At 49.4% G+C, this 26,496-nt stretch overlaps 1 protein-coding gene across 3 annotated transcripts; it reads right to left on the bottom strand.

Moving 5' to 3' along the window:
• Positions 1–1,895: 1,895 nt before the first annotated feature.
• On the bottom strand, positions 1,896–26,157 carry SLC6A12 (solute carrier family 6 member 12). 3 transcript variants are annotated; one of them, XM_081128397.1, is made up of 16 exons: positions 25,945–26,157; positions 24,036–24,120; positions 21,843–22,121; positions 16,662–16,796; positions 13,572–13,712; positions 13,171–13,258; positions 12,091–12,223; positions 10,417–10,551; positions 9,254–9,357; positions 8,790–8,914; positions 8,181–8,293; positions 7,499–7,636; positions 6,657–6,759; positions 4,746–4,846; positions 4,062–4,232; positions 1,896–2,827 (listed from the first exon to the last, which is right to left on the bottom strand). In XM_081128397.1, exons 3-16 carry the CDS (start codon positions 22,054–22,056, stop codon positions 2,684–2,686), a joined length of 1,845 nt encoding a protein of 614 aa, XP_080984523.1. In that variant the 5' UTR covers positions 22,057–22,121; positions 24,036–24,120; positions 25,945–26,157; the 3' UTR covers positions 1,896–2,683. The 3 variants fall into 3 exon arrangements, with proteins under 3 accessions (XP_080984523.1, XP_080984525.1, XP_080984524.1); XM_081128399.1 differs by having other exon boundaries at positions 24,036–24,182; positions 25,945–26,155; XM_081128398.1 differs by lacking the exon at positions 25,945–26,157 and adding an exon at positions 25,332–25,630.
• Between the last annotated feature and the right edge of the window lie 339 nt (positions 26,158–26,496).

Genomic DNA, 26,496 nt, shown 5'->3' with positions numbered 1-26,496 from the left:
AAAACAACCTAGGAGATGAGATAAAAACAGAACCCCAGTTTAACCCCACACCTTCTCTGTATACACACATGTGCGCGCGCACACACACACACACACACACACACCTGTATCAGTGCTCCGGGCACTTTAAAGGGTCCAATCGCTGCTCCTTGCCCATGTTGTGAACCCAATATGAATGGGTTCCATGAGCTGTGAAGTTGGCCAAAATCCCTTTCCCTGACTCTGTTTCCTCCAGCCCCGAGCTGCCCCACCCAGATCCCGTGGACCCACAGGCCATGGAGGTTCTATACTGAGTGCCTCCAGCAGTCCCTCTGCCTAAGCAGAGACCTCCTAAGACAGGCTGTGAGTTCAAAGCCAGGAGATCTGGTAGATTTATGTGGGGTGAGGAGGATGGGAAGACAATAGTGTCTGTGAACAGGCTGCAGAGACCGAGAGAGATTTAGGGCCCCGTGAGCTGGGGAAGACTTGTGCCCCAACGTGCAGAACTGCCCACAACAGAAAATGCTGTTCTCCAGGCTGACAGAACTGAGGTTATACAGCACACACACTGTGGGTGGTGACAGGTAGCTGAGAAGCCTGGCTGGCCCACTGCATGTCCTCTGCAGCTGGCTGCCCAAAGCAAGCTGCCTCTCTTGGGGAGCCCAGCTGGAGCCACAGGGAGAAGAATGAGGGAAGCATTTGGGTTCCAGATCGTGAAAGCTTACATAGGGAAGGAGAGCTGTTCAGCTTGTCCATCCATCCTGAGGACAGGGGCGAGGGCTCTTTCCTTCTGTCTGTAAAGGATGCTGAGGAGGTCTGAGGCAGGGATCTGGGGAGGTGGCACTGCTCCTATTGGCCACCAGGAGACAGCAGAGAGCACTATGCCTGCCCAAACTCAGGCTCCCATCTCATCAGTGAGTGTGATCTGACTGAAGCAGTTTCTCTCCATCCCTTCCTCCTGTACCTCCTTCTTCACCCACTGACTAGTCCAAGAAAGGGGAACGCAGGTGAATGGAGCAGTCCAGAGGGATGCAGAAGGGGAATGCCAGAACCCAGAAGTCTGGGCATCTTCTTGTGCCCAGTGTGCCAATATACTTGCTCTTACAAGCTGAGACATACCTACATATCTGGGCAAAGGGTGATGAGTGATCTGAGGATGGCCTGGAGCTGTTGGAGATGGAACTCACCCGGGCCAGACCATAGATATTTTACTCTGGCCACTGGACATTGACTCTTGGTAATATCTGCCTACGCATCAGTCTCCCCAGGTGACTTCCTTTCCTCCAGCTCTCAGGTGCTACCCCAAGAAACTATCCTGAGTGGCCCATCCCACCTCCACTTCCTCTCTTCACTTCCCTCTGAACACAAGCCCTGCCTTCCTCCTCTAGAAAGCCTTCTCCAGCCAGGGAAGAATCTGCATGATTGGTAGGGACATGGGGAAAACAGCACCCCACCCACACACCTTCTTTTCTGTTTGAAACCAGAGGGCTCTTGCAGACCCCAAGGCCTCCACTGGGGAGGAGACATAGAAAGTGGCAAGAATGAAAGGTCCAGAGAGGAAGTCTGGTCACATGAGTAAGGACTGGCAGAGAAAATACTATGGTGGGGGCCCCAATCTAGGGAAAAGGGCTCACCCTTCACAGAAAGGACCTCACTCCCTCCTAGCCCAAGACAGCGTAACTGAACAGAAATGGGGTGAGGTAATGAAGGCAGTATATGGGGCAGGCGATACATACAGGCTTGTTAATTTAGGCAGGAGGGGGTGATGGGAGGCACACTGGCCTGAGAACCAGAAGACCAGGTTCTAGTCATATCTCTAGTGCTGAGGAGCTGTGTGAACTTGAAAAAGTCACTTTGTCTCTTTGGCCCTCATCCATGACATCAGGGATTTGGACAAAATCAGGATGGCAAATGGAACTGCCTGGAGCACTATATTTGGAAGGATTATGAGGTGGGAAAGAATTGGTGATTGATTAGCAATGTCTGTCTTGGACATAGGACATACATGCCACATATTTGTAAAGTCCAGGGATCATCTGTAAGTCCCTTCCATTTGAACGCTCCATGAGTTGATAACATTTGAAGAAGAGTGTAGAACTAGCACTGGAACTAGGAACACCTGGAGAGACTGCCTCCTGGAGAAGTCAATGCAATGATGGCCTGTGAAGGTTTGCCTCCTGGCCTATTCTCTAGTCTCCTTCCCCTGGACTCCAGAACGCTAAAACTAGTGAAGGACCCCCTCTAATGGAATGTCAGAATCCAACGTGGTGTGTTCAGTTGCCCCTGCCTGCACAGTGTGTTCCCTCATGTTCTCTGAATCAGATCACGATATGTATTCCAATTGGCACTATCTTCCAATGCACAAACATAGTAAACTCGAACAGGGAACATCCCTGCAGCGGGAGATCCCTCACAATGCAATGTGTTATTATCACATGGTAAACTCCAAAAAGACCACTCTCCTTTATAAATAAGATGGTGTGTTCCAACAGGGAGTCGCTTCACAGCACGGCATGTTCCAGTGGGACCATCAGCTGAGGAGAGGAGAGGAGGGGGTCTTGCCTCCACTGGGGTGCCCACAGACATCGCAGATGTTCTCAGCAGGGCTGTGATGGGGACAGAGGTGAAGGCTGCCCACTGGGGGGGAGAGGGTGGCCCTGACCCAGGTTCTTGGCTCAGTAGCCACCTGGCTTTCAGCCACATCTTATAAGTGGGTCTCTTTCTCCCCAACTATCAGTCCCTCCTTCACTGGGGAGGGCCCACAGTCCTGGCCGTTGCTGCCATGCAGATACAGGTGTTCCTTGGGCTGTGGCAGGCTGGGATCAGGGGTGATGAGCTGCTGCAGGCGCTGTGGAGAGAAGAGGGAATGAGTGGATGTTGTTGGTGAGAGAGGCAAAGATGTTTCCTCGTATCTGTATCTCCAGGGCCCTGCACAGAACCAGGAACATGGGACTGGTGGCTCAGTGCCATACGAATAAATAAATAAATAAGTATTTTGAGAAGAGAGAAGCAGCAATAAATGGTGATTAAGAGTGTGAACTAGGTTCCACTCTTGGCTCAGTTACCTGTGCAATCTTAGGCAACCCATTTAACCCCTCTCTGCCTCATCTGTAAAGTGAGGATAATAAGAGTACATTCCTCACAGTACAGTGCCTGGCACAGGGTAAGTCATCAATAAGTATCTATTTTTGTTCTTCTTATTATTACTATTTTCTTACTATTACTATTATATGTTCAATAAGTATCTATTGTTGTTTTTACTAGTCATAGAAGTACATTACTATCATTATTGGGATTTTTGGTATCATCGTTCCCCCCTTCTTGCCTTGATTGCTGATGTGATGGCTGGAATCATGACAACCTTCTTGTGACCATGAAGTGATAGCATATAATAAAGACACAACATGGTCACCATGGCAGTACAGGAATATAGGAAGAATCTGGTCCCTAATGGCCTCTTTAAGCAGCTGAACTAAATGCCAGCAACCCCTGTCTCTGATCTTGATATGTAAGAAAAGACATAAGCCAATTTGCTTATTGCAGGTTGAGTTTTCTGCTACTAGTAGGCCAGATAGATTTCTATAGACGTAATGTCTTTGTGAGACACTGACTATATATCCTTCCAGGAAGGCATGTCCTAAACTCTAAACAGGAAGCTTTTTGCACATGGTTCCCTAGACAAGGTTAAGACAAGAAAAGAAGCCAGGCGACTGTGTCTGGAATGAACCATGATAGCTAGTTATCAGTCTCCCAAGAGCAAGGAATCAGTGTTCTAGAAACCTCTTTGTCTGGGCCCATTTATGTTCTTGTTTGGGACTTAGTTTCCCCTTAACCCTTTGATAACCTGCCCAGGTAATCTTCTAGAGGTCAGATTCTGGAGGTCTAGGACTCTGGGACTTTAGAATGTTTCTGAAAATGAAACTATTCGACTGGTCTTCAAAGACCCATCTCTTTAAGACTCCATTAGACTGCAGGGCTGCCCCACACTCAGAGCTGGGCCCCAGCTGTAGTGTGCTGGGTGGTATTTGGATCCCACCTCTCTCAGTACCCTCTTTAATGCATCACTTCCCCCAGCCCCCTACCTTCTTGAAGGAACCCCGGGTCTTCAGGAGGGTGATGATGATGAAGAGTGGGACGCAGATCATGGAGGAGAGAGCCAGGAACCAGCCAATGGAGTATCCCCAGGGAGGGTACACATAGATGTTATTGTATTTGAGAGGTGTGTACTTGCTCAAGGAGAAGAAGAAAGTGGCCTAGAAATGGGGCGGGGGGGGGTAGACACATATGAGACAGAGAGTCACTGAAATTCCCTCCTCTCTATTTAAATACCCAATGACAGAGGACAAGTTAAACACACTGTGGTACATCTATGAGGAGGAAGAGTAAAAGCCATTTGCAACTTGTGGTCCCGGGCATCACTCATGTCAAAGACTGAGACAGGAGGAGATATCAAGGAAAGGAAGGGAGACGGAGGAGCTCTAAGCAGACAGAGACCAATAACTGGGAAATCAAGCAAGTGGGTGGGGATGCTGTGAGAAAGGGAAGGAGCAGGAATTGAAATAGATGATAATGATGGTAAAGCAACCAGATGGAGAGATAGCCCCAGATAGGAAGGGCCAGGGTAACACATCAGAGGGAATGGACCAGCCGCCCAAGGTCACTGGACAGTCAGGTTCAGAGCACCAGAACTCAGGCATCCTATCCCTCATCCCTGCGAGCCTGCTGGAGGCAGGAGGGAATAAAGGGGTAGCTGGGTGGGCACATACCAGGCAAAGTCCAGGGGTCAGGAAGAGCCAGGAGATCTTTACCAGGGGCCATGGCCGGTACCCGATCATGTCCTCAATGTTGTCATAGAAACGGTCTGCCCCTGCCCAGGCACAGTGGGGGAAGAGTGAGAACAGAAGGGTAGGGTGAGCTCATGGGTATTTGGGAAGGACTCACTTTGCTTTGTGCTCTTCCCCCAACCCTGTGAATGAGATGAGTCCCTGGCACCCCAGACACAGTACTGGGAGTTGGGGAGGGAGAAGGAGCTGCCACCAACAAACCGGGGGCCGCCCTGGGGTCACCCAACTTCCTAGTGCAGTCTCTGTTCCCGTCATGGGATGAAGATGCCACTGCCCTAACCACAGAGGAGGATGTGAGCCTAAAATGAGGCTCAACGCTATGCAGATGCTTGTTTATCTGCATAGCAAAGATGAATTCAGTTTCAAGTCAAAACACAAAACAGCAAGCGTGCCACTGCTCAGGCAGATCTGGCAAGCTCCAATAGGGCCAGATCACTACAGGGAAGGGGAGGGGAGGATTGGGCCAGATCACTACTGGGAGGTCTGACTCTAGACTCCAGAGGACACCCTCTGCATTCTCAGTGACGCATGGTGAGAGGGTTGGCTTGTGTGCATGAAAACAATGACTGGTTTTGTTTAATGTCCTCAGGTTTTCACATTTGCTCTGTCTCCTAAGAAGTGAAGAACCCCTGACATTTAGACACTTAGAAGACCCCCTAGCCTCCCCTCACCAAAAAACATCTCCCCTCTGGTCACTAAGGCAGGAAATGCCACCATGAAAGAGTCATTCCTTTGGCTTATAAATTTCTCCCCAGTTAAAAACCAGATACTGCTAAGTAGGTTTAACATATTAAGACTGATCAGCCATTTACACCTCACTGTGGTTGAATTCATCAGACCCTCTCTGAGAACAGGTTTTGAAAAGGAGTAGGGGACAATCAGGAAGACATTGGATGCTTGAGTGAGAAGGGAGAGGACATATCCAAGGAGGGGAAAGGACAACAAATAGAAAGGCTGAAGGTAGCAAAATAAAACTTTTCTACTTAGAGCTTGTCCCGAGGCCCCAGTACATGGCACCCCTTACCCTCTCTGCCCTGAGCCTTGAGACATTGGCAATGTGCCCCCCAACCTGGTACAGTGAAGCCATACAGACCTGGGGGATGACGGCTCCTCTATTTACTAGCTGTGTGAGTTCAGGAAAGAGCCATAACCTCTCTGAGCCTCATTTTTTCCCTATAAAGTGTTGTTGTACTGATCGTGAGGTAGCAAGTGCTTGCACACAGCAGTGCATTGGCTCAGTAACTAAAGGTGTCTCCTCCATTGTTGTCGGGCACAATAACAGTGTGGAAATGACAGCACTCAGCATTGGTTAGTCATCTCCGAGCCCAGGGGCCAGGGCTGTGGGAAGAAGTCAATGGGAGGCACAGCTGACCTCCGTGTAAGAAAGAATGCACAACAACCACAACGGAAAAGGTCAAAAACACAGCATGACTCCTGTTCACAGAAGTATTCAAGCAAAGTCTGGGCGAAAACTTTGAAAGGGACTGTGGGGGTCTGCACAGGATCAGAACAAGTGGCCCTGAAGGTCCCTTTTAACTACAACTCCCACTGAGGAAGGACCCCTGGCAGCCTCTACATCAAAGAAAATGAAACTGTCCACTGTCACTTACAATGACCCTCACCATTCAAGGAACTCAGTGTGGTCACTATCCCCACTCTTCCTGCACAATGAGAAACGTCTGGGTTCCCAGCAACGGATAAACTTCCCGAGTAAAAAGACCAGGACAGCAATAAAAAACACATAGGAACCAGAGGCTGGTACACCCTGTCCCTCACCAGGGCAAGTCCCACCCGTAGTTGGGCTCCAGAGGCCCCTCCCCCGACTCCACTTACCATACACCCAGCTGATGCAGATGACTTCAGACATGGCGAGGAAGAGCAGGCATATGCCGCTGGAAGCATAATAATCAAACAGCTGGAAGATGTACATCCCGCCCTGTGGAGAAGGGCAGGGAGCTGAGGCCTTGGCCAGCAGGGGAGGGGACATGCTCCACCATGCAGCAGCAGGGCAAGCACCCATCAGGGTTCCATCCTACCCAGCCCGCGGGAAGTTACTCCTTGCATCTAAAAGGAGTTTACCCTACCTCTCTCTGCCTGCTGGCCCCTCACTTAACATCAGGACAATTCTAACATCTGCAAGGGCACTGGGGACTGGGGTGGACATACACTGTTTTGTCTGCCCAGCATTCCTCTCCCTGCTCCAGGCCTGTAGAAGAGTCATGGCTGGACGCTGGCCACGCTCTCAGGAAAAGGGTGCTCTCTGTCCTGTGGGGTTGGGTGGGTGGCAGAAGGTAAGCCCTCTTTAATGTCAGGAGGGCTAATGGCTAAGAATGAAGGCACTAGAGGAAAGGGAAGCCAGGAGATAGAGAGGGGCATTTCTGACCATGTCATTAGAGCAACTGGATCCAACCATACCTCAAACAAAATATTTCTGCTTGACCTCCCCAAATTCCCCTTGCTGCTTAAGCCAGCTTGCATTTGGTTTCTGTCACCTGAAACCAAAAGAGAGCTAACAAACACAGATGGGTTCCACTGTGTGGTCCCTACAATCTCACTGCGAGGGTGTCAAAGCCCTTATTTAGCAGATGAGAAAAGTGGCTCTAAGAAGGGTCAGTGGTGCTCCCCATGGCTCCCTTGCCCTGGAGCCCAGCCTGCAGGCTGCTACTTCTGCTCACCTCAGTGACTAGGAGGAGTCCTATCAGGTAGCACATGACAGAAATGGCCAGAATGAGGAGCTCTCGCCGCCCGCTCCTCCGGAGCTGCCTGGGGAACATGTCCACGGAGGCCGTCACCAGGCACTCCACACAGACGAACTGTGGGCCAGGAGGGAAGCTGAAGTGAGAGGGGCCACCTGCCTTTGGACCTTCCCCAGCACAGCCTTGCCCAGCCTCCTCTCACCCCACTCCCCCATGCTGAGGCACAGCAGTGCAGATAGGGTGCAAAAGGTAGAAATAGGGGGTGGCCAAGGGTAAGGCCAGCTCTGCCCTTGGCCACATATCCACAACAGAAGGTCCCAGCAGTAAGAGTTGGAGAGGGGATATGTGTTCTGTCCCAAGGCTATGGGGGCAGGGTGGGCAGCTTGAGCCAAGCAGCTGGAAGGAGGCTGGAGGGACATCTGGGAGGGTGCATCCAAGTATGGGGAAGGGTCAGGTGTGAGAGAACAAAGCAAGTGGTACCCTCACCAGAGAGGGTCTCAAGGTCTGGGATCACCCAACTAACCCCAGGACAAGCCCTGGACAGTGGAAAGGGCCTTGGAATGTATGGTCAGGAGAAGGGGTAAGAGGGACGTTAACACCAGGAAATACTGAAGCTGAAAGACCAGGGCGGGGCTGGGCAGGGCTGGGCTGGGTGACGAACCTGGCTGTCCAGCCCTAGGAAGATGAGCATGATGAAGAAAAGGCAGGACCACAGCTGGGATAAGGGCATCATAGTCACAGCCTTAGGGAACGCGATGAAGGCCAGGCCAGGACCTGCCAGGACACAGCACAATCAGGTGAGCCTAGGGCTCTCACTCCCCTCAGGGAAGGGCCCTCTCCAGAGGCACTGTGTGTGTATGTGCACGTGAGTGTGTGTGTGCGCATGAGTGTATATGCATGAGTATGTATGTGTGTATGTGCATGAGTGTGTGTGTGCACGAATGTGTGTACATGAATGTATATGTGTGTGTGTGTGTGTGTTTAGTGGGGATGGTTCAAGAAGGCAGGATGATTCCATTCATTATCCTGCTCTTCCCAGGTTCTGGGGAGCATGCTGTCCACCCATTTGTCCATCCATATATGCAGCTGTGGGTCCATCCGCCCATCCGTCCCCTTCTCCCCCTCCCTCCCATGGTTATGGAGGCCCTGCTCTGAGCCAAGCACTGCCCCTGATGCTAAAAGGGTCATAGGACCCCTGCTTTCCTGTAGGAGGATCTGTGTTCTCTGACCCTCTTTCCCCTCAGGTCCCAGACAGCAGTGTGGCACCTACCTGACTCGGCCACTTCAGAGATGGGCACCGCCTGCTCTTGGGACATGAAGCCCAGGATGGAGAAGACCACAAACCCAGCCACAAAGCTGGTGGCACTGTTCAGGAAGCACAGGGCAATGCAGTCCCTGCGGGGTGGGGTGGGGGGGAATGCAGATAAAACAGGAAGGAACAGGGAGAATGAAATCCATCATTTAAGGAGAGATCAGAAGACAGTGCAAAGAGGGGAGAGAAAAGGAACAGAAAAATGGAAAGGAAAAGACAAAGATGGGGTTTCAGAAGGTGGGGAGAGGAAAGGGAGAAAGAAAAGAGAGGAAGAAAGAAAGTCAGTTGGGGAAATGAGCCCAGAATGTCAATTTCACACAACCTGTAGCTCCCTGATAATAAAGGAGGAAGGACTGGGCCCGCCACCAGGACCCACCCTTCTCAGACATGGGCAGGCATGTGCCCCTCAGCTGTGCCCCTACCTGTAGCAGTTGTTGTGGAACTTGTTGTAGCTGCCCAGGGCTGTCAGACACCCCTGACAGATGGCAAAGGAGAAGAAGATCTGAGTGCCCGCGTCCATCCACACCTACAGGAGACCCCGAGAAAGTGGTGAGAGGGAGGGGAGGGAGCCCAGCAGGCTTGCTCAGTGTTCCCGGAAAGCCACTTATATCTTAACCCTTGGTTAACGTGCCCTCCTCTCACAAGCAGGGCCCATTTGTAACTTGGCTCTGTGGACACTAAGCAAGCACCAAGTAAGTGTGTGTTACTTGAATTTCTTAGGTGGAGCCTGTCACCCATGGCTATACCCCAGAGAAGGCTAGGCACTCTGCAGGAGGAACTAAAGGGCATCTGCTCTCGTTCAACAAGCAGAGTGGGCCCCAGGCAGCCATGCTGGGGCATAGGGGCCACACCATTGAAATATGGAGAAGAAAACACCAAGACTCTTGGAGAGATGCGGGGAGTGGAGACCAAGAATGTGCTCAGACAAGTCCTAAAGCAGGAAATACAAATGGTTGATAAATATGTGGAAAAATGTCCAACTTCACAGTAGTGAAAAAAATTAAAATATACCAAAAACATGATATTATTTTGACCTATCAAATTATCAATGATTAAAATAAGTTATAATTGAATCTCTCATGGACCCTGCAGAAAGAAGGGTGCCCTCGAACACTGGCAGTGAAAGTCTGCACATGGAGCCTGCCTACACCAGCACTGCACACTCCCTGGCACTTAATGGAGCCTCTGTATATTATGGCTGAATAAATGAATGGACAGGTGATGGATGGAGGAAATATTATGCAAGTGTTAAAAATGGGATTTACAAATGAATTTAGTAATGTGGAAAATGCTTTCAATATCATTTAAGTGAAAGAAAAATATAGCTCTATATATAATTATCTCAATTACGTTATCTCTCTCTCCCTCTCCCCCTTCCCCCACCCCCCAACACACACATACACCATCCAGCTAGGAAAAAATGTTGGAAGGAAATATACTAAAATGCCTTTTTCCCTATTAATTCTTCTCCAGTGGACACTGATTGTCTTTAAAGCAAGAGGGAAGCAATAGAAGATTTTCAAAAGTATGAATCTGGTTTGGGGTGAGAGACATTTGGGGAAATAGTCCCCAGCACAGTTCTTACCTGGGGGTCCTTCAGGCGAGACAAATCTGGCTTCAGGTAATAGATGATGCCCTCATAGGCTCCGGGAAGCGTGATGCCTCGAATCAATAGGATGATCAGCATCAGGTAGGGAAACGTGGCTGTGAAATAAACAACCTGCAGGGAAAACACTCCTGGTCAAAGTCACTCCTGTTGCGGGCCTAGCAGCCAGAGGTAACAAGGAATCTACAGTGATCTTTCTGTCACCCCTCCCAGGAGGCACAAGCCATACCTAGCTCAATGTCCAACACCTTCTGAGAGACATCTGAGACTGGGGAACACAAAACTTTCTGCACCTTTCTTTCTACGTTCCAGTGGGTTTGGGCCCCCAGCAGAGTGTGAGATACACATCAACAGGGCAAGGGGTGAGGAGGAAGGGCAGGGTACAAGTTTCCAGCCATAACATTTCAAAGACTATTTTTAAATCTAGAATCTGGTCTCCCTTATTCTGCCTGTTCTCCCCATGTCCCCTGGGGCTGTTCTTCCCATGTCCCCTGAGGAGGGTGGCCTCCCTTCACCAGGGGGAAGGGGAGCAGATTTGTACAGAGATCTGTGAGTAAACTGAGACTGTATTTTTCCAGGCTTAAGGTTGGAGAAGTAGCAGTGGCCTGAGCTTTGGTACACTGGAGACACTCAGAGGGGAATCCACTCTGTCCCTGACCAAGCTCAGCCCTTTACTCGGAGTGGTGGCACTATCCTTGTTATTATTATTATTACTATACTATTTTTGTCATTACTACTACTGTTATTATTATTTCAACAGTCCATGGGATGCTAGTCAGAAAAGTCAGTACCTGTCTATTCCTGGCTTTAAAAAGCATGAAGCATCAGTCTCAGCTTCTCTGGGTTGGAAATAATGCTCAAAGCTGAACTGTCTCTGTATATACAACAAGCCCTGTTGTCCATTCTTGGCTATAACCCCTTCAGTGATTGGAAACTCACCCTCAAAGACAGTTCTGTGTGCTAGCTCAAGCTAAACATTGTCTTGATGTGTTTGCTGTTAAATACAAAAAGCAAGTCATAAGAGTGTCTGATCCAGCCCTGGCTGGTGTGGGTCAGTTGGCTGGAGTGTCTTCCCATGCACCAAAAGGTCGTGGGTTTGATTATTGGTCAGGGTACATACCCAGGTTTCAGGTTTGATTCCCAGTCAGGGTGTGTACAGGAGGCAACCAATCAATGTTTCTCTCTTTCTCTCCCTTCCTCTCTCTCTAAAATCAATAAAACATATCCTTGGGTGAGAATTAAGAAGAAGAAAAAAGAGCATCTGATCCTAATTGTGTAATATGCACACTTACTAGATACAGCTATACACATACACACATATAAAGGAAACTAGAAGGCAACGCAGCAAAACATTAAAAGAACAGATTAACAGATCCAACCTGCCATCGAGGTGATGGCTCATACAGTGCTTAGCTCTGACAGTGGGACTTTTATGTTTCTTATTTTGTTTTGTATATTATTTACATAAAGAGTTCTTTTAAAATCATATCCATTCCTTGTATTGAACTAAATTCTGCCTTCCTACAACTTCCTGTATTCTCACCAGGCCTCTCCTTAAACTATGATTTCTTTCAGTTCTCCAGAGAGACGCTGTGAGCATCCCCAGAGGTTCTGGGGGCCACAGAGAGCTTAGCAGGAACCAGAGCACCTCACCTTGCCTGTGGTCTTGACCCCCTTCCAGATGCAGAAGTAGCAGATGACCCAGGCAAGCAGGAGGCACAAGGCCAGCTCCCAACGCAAGGCTCCCAGGTCATGGATGCCTGCAGTGATGCCCAGAACACGTCTCCTAAAGGGTGGGAGAAATAAATAACCAGGTGAAAGGCTAAAGGGGACAACTTGCCTCTGTCATCAAGTCTCCTGATTCTTAGAGCTGACCCCATAGATATATTCCAGGCTTCCCCTGCCCCCACCCACTCCACCTTCCCATAGCCCTGCCATGTTCCCACCTGTTGTCTGTATGCCCCTGGCTGTTAGAAGACCAAATCACGTAATACCATAGGTATCTTTGTCTCTCTAACTCATTCAGATCTCTCTGTTGGTGAGAGAGAGAAAGAGAGAAAGAGGGGGAGAGGTGAGGAATGTATAAATGAGTATATGGAGAGTAAATATTTATATGTGCAGATTTATGAGCAAGTATATGGGTATCAATGGAGGAGTTGGGTGTGTAATAGTGCTTAAAGACGTGTATGGGGATGATAAAATGTGTGAGAGTGTAGGTGGACATGCGTGGGCACAAGAGGGTGTGAGGGTGTAAGTGGTCATGTGGGAAGGTGAATGTGTGAGTGTAGGGTTTGCCAATTCTTGTGGTGTAAATACTCCCACCTTGGTCAATGTGACTGAAATGGTTGGGAAGGGATGTATACAATCAACTCTCCTAAGCTGGTCGAGACTGTTTCCAGCATACCAGTGGACATGTGTAGGTAGATGTGTAGCCTTGGTGGGTGTGTGGTGTGTAGGGGATTTGAGGATGTAGGGAGGCATGTGTGAGAATGCTGACTGACATGGATAAATGTGTGAGTCTGGGTGAACATAGGTGGATTTGGGAGACGTAGGTGAACAATTATGGATAGAAGTGAGTATCCTCTCATCTCTCAGTGATGTGTGGGGTGGGGCTAAGTGCTGGAAAACATGCACAGAGAGCCTTAAACTTGCACTCCAAGTCCCAGGTCTCAGACACCCGAATTTCCTCTGCTTGAGGCCCCCTAGCCCATGGCAACCAGGCCCAGCACCTACTCCCAGAATTCCATAACAGGTGAGGTGAAGTTCTCAGGAGGCATCACTGTGTTGGTTCGTGAGTGGTTCAGAAAGTCCATGCAATGCTCTGTTGGGACAAAGCGAGGAGTGCATTAGCTAGGGATGAGATGGGAAGAGATGCCTTCACACTCTAGTACCTCTGACCCTCTGGTCTTGCGGCCTGGTGGTAGCCAGCATTCCAAGTCCCAAGAGCTTCCTTTGGAGCCCCCACCTCCAGAGTGGCAGGAGTTGGCTGCTCAGGTGGTTCATGAGCCCAGTCCCCGTCCCCATGTGCCTCAAGCTGCTCTTGTTCCAGCCCACCAAACTCTGACACAATCCAGCCACCACAGGCCCAGCCCCACAGGGAGAACCCACATCCCAGGAGCTGAAACAATGGATACCTGTGTTCCAGTTATTGGTACAGGTCGTCCAGGGCAGCTCGGAGGTAAAGGAGCTGAACAGATAGAAGAGGGCCCAGGCGAGGATGATGATGTAGTAGACATTCAAATAGGACTCGATGACCACAGATGCCAAACCAATGCCTTCCGGAGTGGGGGAGGGGTGGAAAGCAGTAAGAGAATCCAAGAGATCAATGTTAGCCCAAAAGAGTCACCTAGAAACTGCAAAGTGATTAGGATAGTAGGTGCTACACAAAGAGAACCGCCAGGGTTTACTTATGGGCTTGAGAAGCCATTTACAGACATTTTCTGAGTAAGAAAAACAGATTGCAGAACACTATCCTATGCATCCCCCCATTTTTATAATATATATTTGAATGTATATCTTTTTTTTTAATGAGAAAAATTCTGGAAGGACAGGCATCCAAAAGTTAACAAGTGGTTCTCTAGGTCACCGATTTTCAATCTTTTCCATCTCATGGCACACATAAACTAATTACTAAAATTCTTTGGCACACCAAAAAATATATTTTTTGCCCATCTGACCAAAAAAAAAAAAAAGGTATTATTTTGATTCATTCACACCCAACAGTTATTGCTGCACTGGCTGATGTCATTTTTTTATTTGAAAATCTAAGAAAAAAGAGGTGAGTGCCCCTGACTAAACAGTCAGGTATGGCATATTTTAAAACTCTTGAGGCACACCAGTTGAAAAATCACTGCTCTGGGTTATAGGATTTGAGTTCACTTCTTAGTCTTTTTTTTTTCTTTTTGCCTATCTGCATTTTCTAGTTTTTCTAGTACAATCATGCATTACTTGTAAAAGTTTTAAAAGGCGGGAAGAACACAAGAGTGACTATGGAAAATTTGGTAAAAATCAGGCTCAAAATAAGAGCCAAAACCAGAAGCAAGCAGCAGGGAAGAGAGCTGTCCAGACCTATGCAGCCTGCTCAGCCTAAATGCCATCTCCCCCCAGGGTGGCAAGTGTGGGCAGAGGGTAAAGCCTGTTGTTTGAACACCTAGCAGCAGCGGGGGCTGACCCTTCTGGTGAGGGAGGGGGCGAGCGCAGGAGCAGTCGCCCACCCACCGCCTGCGTCCTGCGAGAGGGGCTGTTTGCCACGGTGGGGTTCAGCCGCCCGTCCCGAGGTGTGAAAGCGTGGAGGGTGGGCGTGGTGCCGCTTGTTAGTCAGCCTCCTTCCGGAGGAAGTCTAACTCAAGAACTAATCACTCAGGAAGGCTGGAGAACAGCAGACAGCCCTCGGCCGGTCGATGGATGCCGCCGACAGCGCCCCGCCCCCACCCCGTGCCAGGCGAGCCGGCCCCGGCCGCCCGTTCCCAGGGCCTGGCGAACTCCGCGGGGCACTCTAAGGGTCCTGCCCTCCTTGGGGTCTCTGCGAAGCATCCAGGCCGGTTGATGGCGGGGGTGGGGGTGGGGTGGGGGTAACGACAGCGACACGCCACACAAGCAGCCACTGTGCCTTGGGAACGCGTTGCGCTCCCCCAGGGACCCAGCGCCCCACCCACCGCTAGGCCCTAGTACCTCTAGGCCCTAGTACCTAGTACCCCGCTAGGCGGCGGGCGCGGGGCGGGAAGGGCGCCCCCGCCGCTGAGCCGGGGGGGGGAGGGGGGGGGCGGGGGGGGGGGCTCGCGCTTGCGCGAAGTGACGGAGGAGGCAGCTGTGGGGGAGCGGAGGGTGTTTTTCCTCCGTGCCCCGCCCGCGTGCACAGGCTCCCCGGGCGGGTGAACAGGGAGTGGGGGCAGTTCGGCAAGCGGAGGACAGGCAGTAAGCAGCCTGGACCGGCTCAAGAACCCAGGTGCCCATAACGTGAGTGAGCCTCTCCCTGAGACCTTAGGCCTTGGGGTCCCTTCAACTGGGAAAATAAGGAGGGAGCAGCAGTGTCTCCCCCCAGCCCCCACCCAGTGCTGGGCTTGCTCGCCCTGTCAATGGCGCACCAACCCCCCGCCCAGCCCTCCTCGAATTCAGTACCTGTGTGCCAGCCCTGCTTGTGCCACCCATGAGCTTGTTTTGCCCTGGGGACAGAACTCAGCTGGGTGGGAATTAGGCTCCTGCTGGAGTCCAGAGCAGACCCCCCAGCAGCTGTATGCTCTGGCTGAAGGCACAGCACCCTGGGGCATCCAGAACTCTGGAGTAGAAACCTGGCTGGGCCAAGCTCCACCCTGCCCCAGTCCCTCACTGCTGCCTCCACAGGGCCCCATGGAGGCCCCAAGAGGAATCAGTACCAGGCTAGCCTTGTCCTGCCCCACCACCAAACACCCCCAATTAGTGGTCAGGTTCCCAGCCTGCTCAGGAGCCAGCGTCCCCCACGAAGCCCACTTCTGTCCAGCTTACTAAACTGGGCAGCAACCCTAGGTAGCCTAGTCCCTGGAGCTCCCTTAGGAAAGAGTCCTCTCCCCATTTCAAATATTCAAGGAACCTCTCAGGGACAAGATCCCTTGGGTTTCTTTCGCAGTGGCCCAATCCACTTTAGAGGGGGCGTGGAAGGACACCCCAAGCTGCTCACATTAGTGCCAACAGATGCAGAGAGAGGAGAGCAGGAGCTGTCCCTAACATAATCCCTAACATAGAAAAGAGCATGAACCTTCAGCTCAAGTAGACCTGGGTTCAAATGACCTCATTTTTTGCATCTACAAAATGAGGTGACGAGTTATTATTGGAGGGTTAGATAAGGAACTGCGTGGAAGGTGTTGACATGAACCCTGACACACAGGGCTCAACAGGTGTTTGACATCATCATCATCACTATTATTACACACTTTGGAGATACGTCTGGGACCACATCACATACACAGGAGCACATTTTCCATGAAGCTGGTGAAGATGAGGCTTCAGGGTCCTCCACTTGCAAGGCTCTGGTCCTGATTCTTCATCTGTGACCTGGTATTGCCTTTCTTGAGGAGTGCCTTCCTCCTCGGGATTTATAAGCCTCATTATACTTCCCATGTCCCCCACAGCACTTAGCACAAGATGAGAGTGGATGAATGAGGGGGTAGTGAGCAGACAGGAAGGGGGAGTCAAGGAGGGATGGAGGCCGGCTGGTGCCCTTCGGGAGGTGGGTGAGGGAGAACACTCACCCTGGAGAAGGGGGCAGATCTTCCTCCAGGCTGTGACGCTCCCTTGGCTGGTGTATTGGCCCAGTGCCACCTCCAAGAAGAATACTGGGATGCCGCAGGTGAAGAAGAAGATGAAGTAGGGGATGAAGAAGGCTCCTGCAGAGGAAGGGGAGGCAGGGGCCGAGCCTTTCAGCCTGGGCCTCTCCCAGAGACTTGTGCTCCAACCCCCACCCCACCCCACCTCCGACGCGTTCATCTCCCTCCTCACACCTCCCAGGGGCACAAATCGGCTTCCTCCTGTCTGTGCCCAGGTACAGGCAGAAATTTTCCAGTCTGAACCTTACTCAGGACAGGAAAGATCTTTGAAGAGAAATTTCAGTGGAAATCCTAATGTGTGCGCTATTTATTTGCTCAGTGTGCTTCACAAATCTAGTCAATTTATTATTTTTGGAACAAAAACACGTGTTCTGTATAATTTGATATGCTTATTAAATTATCACATTTGTTACATTTTAGAGAAAAACAAACAAATAGAAACACCTTGGAAAAATTATTTTCCCCCTAATAATTTTCAGAGGGATTTTTTCCCCTCCACCAGGCTCCTATCTGAAGTGGGCTCTCGGCAGAGATGGCCATTTCTCTATTCAGCCCAACTCTCAGGAACTGGGGTATCAACCAGCCAGGTGATCGGACATTGACTACAGGCCCTGACAGGAGGCTGGGCTTAAAAGACATCCAGCAAATTACAAATGAATGGATTTGAAGGCAATCCTAGGCCCACAGTACCCACTTCAGTCACAAAGACATACCTCACCTCAGAATTATACCTATGAGCAAATGGGTGATTGTTTATCACACAATAATAATGCTTGATGCTTATTTGGTTCTTACTGTGTGTAAGGCACTCTTCCAAATGTTTCACCAACATCAGAATCCTCACACAACAACCTGCCATGGCATAGATACTACTGTTATGTCCATTCTACAGATGAAAAAACTGAGGCCACTTTAAAGATTCAAAAACTGAGACACAGATGAAAAAACTGAGGCACAAACCCCAGAGGTCTGATCTTTAGTCTGTGCTCTTAACTACTACATTATAATGTCTCTCAAGTAATCCGTAATACTTTGCAGAAAAATAGGAAGTACAAAGAGAAAGAAAGGAAAAAGCATATATATCCTTCCAATTTCTGATTAAACACACAGGTATATATATTTCTTTTTTGGAAAAAATGAGAACCTACTATGTATTACTTGATAACCATTTTTAAAATGTATATCATGAACCTCTTTTGAGATCAGTAAATATATCTCACGGCATCATTTTACTGGCTGCATAGTATTCCACCTTAGGCATCTATCCTAGTTTATTTTGTCAGCACCTCCTTTGGCCTTTTCTGTTGTTTCCTGAGAAAACTGCTGTGATGCAGACCGTCATCCACATCCTGTGCACTTGTCTAATTTGCTCCTTAGTAAAAATTTCAATAGAGGAATTGGTGGGTCAGAGGGTATACGCCTTTTTTTTGCTTTTTTGTGATAAAGTATATATAACATAAATTTTATTGATTTAACCATTTTTAAGTATACACTTCAGTAGCATTTAGTACGTACATTCACACTGTTATGCAACCACCACCACTATCCATCTCCAGAACTTTCTCACTCATCCCAGCCTGAAACTCTGTTCCCAGCGAACACTAACTGCCCGTTCTCCTCTCTCCCCAGCCCCTGGTAACCACCATTCTTTTCCTCTCTGATTTTGCCTATTCACCTCATATAAAATGAATCATACAGCACTTATCCTTTTGTGACTGGCTTAGTTCACTTAGCATAATGTCTTCAAGATTCAACCATGTTGTAGCACGTGTCAGGATGTCATTCCTTTTTAAGGCTGAATAATATTCATATATATATATATATATATATATATATCACATTTTGTTTATTCATTTACCATGGACAGACATTTGGGTTCTTTCCACCTTTCAGATATGAACATTTTTTAAGGTCTTTGATGTGCATTTCCAAGTTGCCTTCCAAAATTTGTGTACCAGTCTGCATTCCCAACAGCAACCAACATGTGAGAAGGATTTCTGGGTCTTCTTGGCCCTATGGAGCCAGGACCCGCCAGTAACTCTCCCCCAAGTTCTGAAGTCGTTTTTAACACCATGTTTGCCTTTACATCCGGGGTAACACTAGAGCATCAGTAACTCCAGGCTAATACACACCACCCACTCTGTTTTCCATGGCTTAGATAGTTGCAGGGGCTCGGATGGGAGTAGCGCTCAGGAGAAGGGACATGGCTGGGGGACTCCCCAGGGGGCACTTTACTGGAAGTCTGCAGGGCACGTGACCCAGAGGCTCCTGTCCACTGGCTGTGTGGTGATCCTTCCCCTCTAGTAAAGGAAATGGCTTCATTCTATCCTTGAAATGTAGACGTCTGCCCTACAGAGGATGGGGTGCCCTCAGGAGGCCTGGAGCTGGACCTGCCTCAGGTTGAATCAGCCCAGGAAGGGCAGGAGTAGGCTTGGGCCTTTGGGGACAGTGGGAGGAGGCTGGGTCCTCCATCGTTGTCTTTCTCCCTGTATTTCTAACACATGATCACTGCAAACGCCCTCCCCTCCAGCAAGCTTCTCTGAACCCTGGCTTTGGCAGGTGATCCTGGCTCAGTTTTCTTGGCACCTGCCCAGGCTATGGGCACAGGCATCTGTGATGCCACAGCGATCTGTGCACGGGGCCTGTGTAAACTCTCCCTCCCTCTGCACTAAGGTTCACCTCATCTCGCCGAGCACTCTCCCCTGAACCACCGACAACTAGAAAACTCAAAATTTCATAAAACTCTCTTTTGGAAGGAATAATTTCTTGAGGCTCACCTGGTTTGGTGACTCCCTGCTTTTTCATAACCAAAGACATTATTAGACCAATAACTTTATTACTTTTTCATTCCTTTTGAAAGATGTCCTCTACAGAACTATGTATTAACTAATAATCACTAGTTAATTATTAATTAATAATCCATTAACAACCAATTTTAACAGATACTTATTAATAATTATTAGTAATTAATTTTTAATTTATATATTAGTAAAAACTATATTTAACTGCCAACCAGAGCTTATGGTCAACTTGAGATAAACCATATTACCACAGCGAGTTGGTACAATTCTAGCCTGAAGCATAAAATTGGCATTTGGGTCAGTCTGTGAAGTCGTGTTCCCACATAGATCTATTATTAAGTTGTTGAGATAAGGAAATTAATTCCTGGACCTTCATTACCACCCTCCTAGATTCCCAAAGGCCAGTGGTCCCAGATGGAGACCCCAGACCTCACTTGGCCCCTCAAGTTGAAGATGAAGGAAACATGCTCGAAGCAGCAGCATGTCTTTCCCATGTAGTTAGGCTGGGACAGAGCTAAGTGAGAACACAGGTGACAGAGAGGAACACAGACCCTGCACATAAATGTGATCTGGTCCTGCCATTTCACAGATGACAGGCTCAGCCCAGTGTCACTGCTTGCTGTCGTAGGCTCTTGTCTCTCCACCCCGCCCACGGTCAGTACAGAGATCATGGCCACCAGGCAGGACAGAGGCAGGGTGGGGACTGGAACCTGGGCTGGCATTCTCCCTTCTTGTCAGATGCAGGGCGAGACGCACACAACGATGTGGGGGCCAGTGAACCTGGCTTCCAGGGCCTACTGCTGCCCTCGAGCTCTGTGCTTTCGGGTGTCCCCTTCCATGAAATGAGGACTCTGCCTAGATCATCTTTAGCTCTAGCTCTGACATCCTACTTGTCCATGACACTGTGGCCTGCGATAAAGAAGTAGGTCACCACCCCTACCTCTTCTTCCTGCCTCCCCTCCCAGTCTTGGCTTCGTAGCCCTGCCCTGCCCAGGAAATCCTATTTCTATTTATTTGGAGTCATTGGTTCAAGCAGTTTGTAGTAATAACTATAAGTTTTAAAACACAGAGCAAGATACACGGTAGATGCTCAGTAAAAATTTATCAAATTAAATATAAACAGTGTTTAGATGGATTTTCTAAACAATGGTTATCTTTAAATGATAATGTTTCTCTCTCTTTTTTTTTTAACCTTCCAGAATATTTCTAATGATCACTATAAACATATATTACTTCCACAAGGAGAATGCAGGTATTTCAAAAAGCAAACATGGACCTGGCCAGTCACAGACAAATCCATAGAAATATGAAACATCCCAAATAGGAAAGTCCATAGCCACAGAAGGTAGACTAGCAGTTGACAAGGGCTGATGGGGAGAAGCGAGGGATGACTATTAACAGGTGCCCAAAACTCAATGGTGGTGATGGTTGCACAGTTCAGTGAATATACTAAAAACCACTTAATTGTATACTTAAAACAAGTATTCAGGCCCCTTCCTACCATGTCCCTGCTCATTTTTACTACCAGTGATTTTCAATAATAAAATTATGTTTCTTTAATTAAAAGAAATTATAGATAGACAAGATAATAACTTTTCTCTGATTAAAATTCCTCAGTGGTTCCTACCTCACCCAGAGCAGAGCCTGCAAGACTATGGGCCTCTGTTCCCTGTTTGGAATGCTCTTCACTCGATATCCATTCACAAGAGTCACTCTGTTATCTCCTTCAGGTCTTTAATGTCACCTCCTCAGTGAAATCTTTCCTGGTACCTTACATTTCAGACTCCTCTCCCTCCACCTGTGACCCAGCACTCCCTAGCCTTCTTTCCGGCTTTGCTCTCACCATTTCACTCATCACCATTTGACACAGCACATGTTTCACTCATTTGTCTGTAATCCACCACCCTGCACTAGAATACAACACATGGGATATGTTCTGTTTTGTATCTAGAGCAGTGGCTGGCACATGCTAGGCCCACAATAATGTTAGTTCAACAAATGAATGAATCCTGTCAACAACTGACATTTATACAGAGTAATGAAGGAGCTTATTAAAAACTCAGATTCGTAGGTCCTGCTGTTGCCTCATTTAATCTTTACTGTAGCCCTGTGGGGTATCATTGCCATTTCACAGAGAGGTACATTGAGGCCAGTGGTGGAGCTAGAACTTGAACTCAAGTCTTCCAACTCCATCCCAGCCTCCTTCCATTTTACCGCATTGCCCAGGCAGGAGGCACCCAGGTAGGCACTGCCTGGCTATCAGGGCACAGCTCTCCCCACCACGCCTACCTCAAAATGAACTCACCACCTCCATTTTTGTAGCAGAGATAAGGAAACCTCCAGACATTGCCCAGCCCAATGATCTCCCCGGCCACTGACAGCACAAACTCCATCTTGTTGGTCCATTGGCCCCGATCCTTCACCTGGTCCTCGCCTTCCTGGTCCAACTTCTCTCCCTCCTCAGGGACCCAGGAGACCACAGGAGGCCCACCCTCGTGGACTGCCACTTTTCTGTCCATAGCCACGTAGTGGATCCGGAGGCCGCCAAGCTGGAAGTGGGGCAGGATGGTGAGAGAGGCACAGCCTGGTGGGAGGAGAAGGAATGAGTTGTGCAATCCCAACACACGCCCGCCATCCTTGTTTTCTCCATCCTAATCTTTCATTATTATTGGAATATTGCTTTAATACTGATTTTCTTCCGAAGTTCTCAATGACATTTACACCTACAGTTACACTTTGCTCTCATGGCTCTGAGAACAAATAGGGACCAAATCTTAGCTTGCCCATCTTGAAGATGGGAAAATCCGGGCCTTGACAGATGAGGTGACTTGCCTAAAACCACTTAGGACTATATTTAAACCCAGGCTTAGGGCCTTTTATTCCAAGTCCCTTTGATCTTTATAGCCAGCCACCTGTGTGTCCCAGCTCCTCAGCTTCCAGCCTCCAGGCCAGAAGAGATCAAAGGCTGCCAGGAATGACAGGCGGTCAAAGGGCAGGTGTGGCCCAGGTGACTGCATGGTCTTCCCCTGGTCAACTGTGTGCTCATCTCTGTGCCAGGGTGATCGACCAACTCAGGGTAAACATGGGAGCCAGCTAGCACGAAACATCTGATTGGGAGGGAAATGAAAGGTGGGGCCTCTGAGCAAGGCCAGATGAGGATTGATGCCAGGGCCAAGTGTAGGCCTGCAAGGGAACCCTGGTTCTTTCCCTCTCAGTTGTATCTCTATCCTGAGAACGGGGGTGGGGTCCTGGTGATAGAAGGGGTCACCAGAATGACTCTCACTTGGGTGATGGTCTTCTCCAGATCAGAGTGGTCCCATTAAGGGAGACCCAGAAGTAGCTGCACATCATAGCAGGTCGCTGCCCTTCCCTACTTCCTGCCCTCCTGAAGAGCCTGAAGCTCCCTGGGCTTCCAGGAAAATCATGTGTGCCACTCAATTTTACTCTGCCCTCTCATTGTCCGTTTGTCAACCGCCACGACACCTTAGTGTCATGTCTAAAAATCCCTGTATGCCTTTTCCTCTCCCCACCCCCAATCTCCCTTAGGCTACCTCTGCCTCTGTTTCCCTTGGGCTGCCAGGAGGAGGTGCCCAGGCTGCAGAGGGAAGCACCCACCCCCCACGTTGGGGCATCAAGTGACTCGGAGCCACCAAATGCTCCACACTCCTCCACAGCTCTAGAGAAACACAGGGTCCTTTTTATTAAAAGAAGAGTCTGTGTTTATTTGTTGGTCCTTTTAACCCAGGCAACAGCCCAAGCCCAAGTTGGTTAGGAAGGTGTGGCAGGAGCCATTTGAGGTTGTGGAAATTTTTGAAGGTGACTTGAAGGGTGCAGGTTATCCCAGGAATGGCAAAGCATGTCAGGGTGAAATTCCGGTATTGGCACCTACTCAGAGGCTGCTATTGCAAGCTCAGCCCAGGAGGGAAGATGAGGAGAGAGGCACGCAGTGGAAATCAGAGATCCTCAGCCTCTGACATAAAGGAGGAGGAGTGGAGGAAGGGAATGGAGCAGACTCCAGGTTCAGAGTAAGCAGCAGACCTCAGGGGGCCTTGAGAATCAGAGCCTGGGGTTGAAAGAACAGGGTGGTTTGGCCCCAGGGGAAAAGCTGTAATACCCAAACCAACTGTAATTCTGCTACAGAACTGGGGCGGGGGCACCCTGAGGAATAGCCCCTGAGTCAACCAAATGAGTGGGTGAGTGAACAAATGAATGAATGCATAAACCAAAAAACATTGATGAGAAAAGCACCAGACAGAAACCCAAGTTCTAGTCCAGACCTAGCTAATAATAGTAACCAAATTTAACACCTGAGTAAGCACTGTCCTAAAAACATACACATCTTTATATACATTATTTAATTTCATCTTCATCAAAATCTTTGAAGTAGTTATTAGCTCTGTTTTATAAATGAGGAAATGCTCAGAAAACTTAAGAACAAGACCTGACATGCAGCAGGTACTCGGTAAAAGCTTTTTTTGGGTGGTTTGCATGAACTTACCAATGCAATAAGTGGTGGAGCTGAGTCTCTAACTTGCTGTGTGACCTTAGGCAAATCACACGTCCTCTCTGGGCTTTATGCCTCCCTGGAAGAGAGAATGGCCTCTGCTCAACAAGGGTATTGGAGGGCAAGGGATAAACATAAGACCTGTAGAAGACAAGGAGAGATGATTGCCTTTGTTTGCCAAGCCATAGGGTAACTTAGCTCAGGGTGAGCCCAAGCACAAGAGCCACCAAAAGGATGGTCAGGAGACAAGCCTTACTGTTCCCAGATCAGAAGCAGCTATTTCAGGGCCAAGCTGTCCTTCGCAGTTGGAGGTGGGGAAAGGAGTAAATGAAGGGAAAACCAGAAGAGAATGTGGGATCAGGAAGCAAATCTCAGAACCCAGTTTGGGCACAGGATTTGGGTTGTATCGCAGATGGACTGGATAGAAAAGAACATGAACTGATGAACTGACACTAATGTGATTTTTTTTAATAAAAAAAGGTTATTGAGAGAATCATAACTTATGGGTAAGAATGAAAAACTGGAATGGCAGAATGAAAGCAAGGGCATGTGAAAAGGAAAGCTGGCCTAGAGCCATGGTAAGTCAAGGGGAAACAGGCTTAAATTGAGCAAGCAGGGTGCAAGTTAGACTCAGGGAAAAAATGTCCAGGAAGACGTTAGGCACAAAAACCAGCTGTACAGAAAGCTCTCCTTTTTGGGTTACTTTTAAAAGACAAAGGACAGCACAGCCAGCCCTCCTGCCACCCTCACCCCGCCCCCGCTGTGCCCTTCCACCCCAGCCCTTTTGTTAGGAATAAACAACAGTGTTATCCACAGTCAAGATGACTTCCAGAGATCTCCCCCTTCCCCCAGATGCACCTCAGTTTTGTCACCTCTCCAGCCCCTAGCATCATCTCCCAGGCTGCCCACCTGCTCTGCTGTGCTGGGCCGGGGTATGGGGTCATGCAGAGGACCTCACCATACCTCAGTGCCTCCAGAAGCAGACACCAACAGCCACACTGGGCTGAAGGCTGCCCATCGAGCAAATATTCAAGAGGCTAGAAAGTCCAAAAGTAACTGTAGGAGGCAGGCATGTGGATGGAGGCCTGGCCAGGGTCTAGCAGAGAAGCAGACAAGTGTAGAAATGCTACTCCCCATATACTGCTGGGACCCCAGCTCAGCTCTGTGACATCCCAGGCCAGCACAGGACACCCCAGCTCCTGTCCTGCCTCAGCCCACACCCACATACCAGTGTCCGTTTCCCTCCACACATTGGTGCCATTCCCGTCACGTCCCTTTGCACACACATACCTGTGTGCATGGCACCAAAACCTGGCTCCCGTCTGGTCCTTCATACCCTGGGGGCTGCTTGGCTTGGCTGGTGGCCGCCTGTGCCTTCTGTCAGCCCCCTCTTTACCCCTTTCAGGCACCGGCATGCCCAAGCCTCCCCTGACAACAGGCAGCTTCCTCCTTCTGCCCTGCTGGTAGGGGGAGGGCAGGAGCCCCTCACTTGTGATGGCTAATTGCAGACCATGGGCCTTCAGGAATGGTCGAGGTTTCTCCTGTCTGCTTTTCCTCCCACATTGCTGGGCACAGTCTGCTTCCCTCTCACTCTTAGTCAGGTGATCACCCCCTCCTTCACTCACTCCCTGTGGCCATCCCCCCATCTACGGACTTTCCTGCTCCCCAGGCTTGTTCCCGAGCAACCCAGATGCTGTGGATGGTGAGGGGCAGCTAGGACACCCGTGGTCCTGGGATTCCCAAACATCAGACTTTGCTCTGGCCCAGTGCATTGCACACACACGCGCGCACACACACACACACTCACTCCTACAGTCTTGTCTCTCAGGTCTCACACTTCAGCCCCTCTGAAAACCTTCCCCAAAACTGTGAAGACAGCTCCAGCCCTCCACCTCCTGCTCACCTCGCCCCAATCCCGGTTCCTGTGGTCAGCTTAGCTCCATGCCTCGGGTCCCCAGGAGAGCCCAGGGAGGCCACTACAGGAATACCCAGAGAGACAGGACCTGAAAGGGAAATTGTCCTCCACCTTCGCTCCTTCTCCTGTTCTCCCTGCTCAGAATCCCATCCGAGCCGAGCTGTGTCCTGGACTCCCAGACAGAAAGTGCCTGGTGTGTGTGTGAGTGTGAGTGTATTGGGAAGCAAAGGGGCAGAGAAATACCACAAGCAACAGGAGGGATTGAGGTCAAAAGTTTGTGAACCAGGATTACAACATCTAACCTCAGTAAGTCAAGTCCTCTGTCCCCAGTCCCCCGCCCCCACTCCCTCCCCCTGCAGCCCCTCCTGCCCTCCTAGTGGTTCTGTCCCAAGATGACCCCTCCAAGCCGGACTCAGATACACAAATCCAAGCTCATCTCCCCACCTTCTGCCCGCTGCCTTTTCCCTCTTCCCCTTTCTCACCTTGCCTGCTCCTGGTACCAGTATCAGCTCCTCCCGAGAGATGAGGAGATGGGAAGGT

Source organism: Miniopterus schreibersii (assembly GCF_964146895.1).
Source record: "Miniopterus schreibersii genome assembly, chromosome: 2".
In the NCBI taxonomy this organism is placed as follows: Eukaryota; Metazoa; Chordata; class Mammalia; order Chiroptera; family Miniopteridae; genus Miniopterus; species Miniopterus schreibersii.
The sequence above is the reverse complement of the archived record's forward strand: the minus strand, read 5'-3'. Positions and strand labels throughout refer to the sequence as shown.

Coding starts and splice junctions, on each gene's coding strand:
- SLC6A12 (XM_081128397.1), bottom strand. CDS start 22,056: ATGGACAGAAAAGTGGCAGTCCACGAGGGTGGGCCTCCTGTGGTCTCC. Junction 10,552..12,090: donor GGGTCAAGACCACAGGCAAG/GTGAGGTGCTCT, acceptor TTTTCCCTGCAG/GTTGTTTATTTCACAGCCAC. Junction 9,358..10,416: donor CTCGCCTGAAGGACCCCCAG/GTAAGAACTGTG, acceptor GGTCTCCTGTAG/GTGTGGATGGACGCGGGCAC.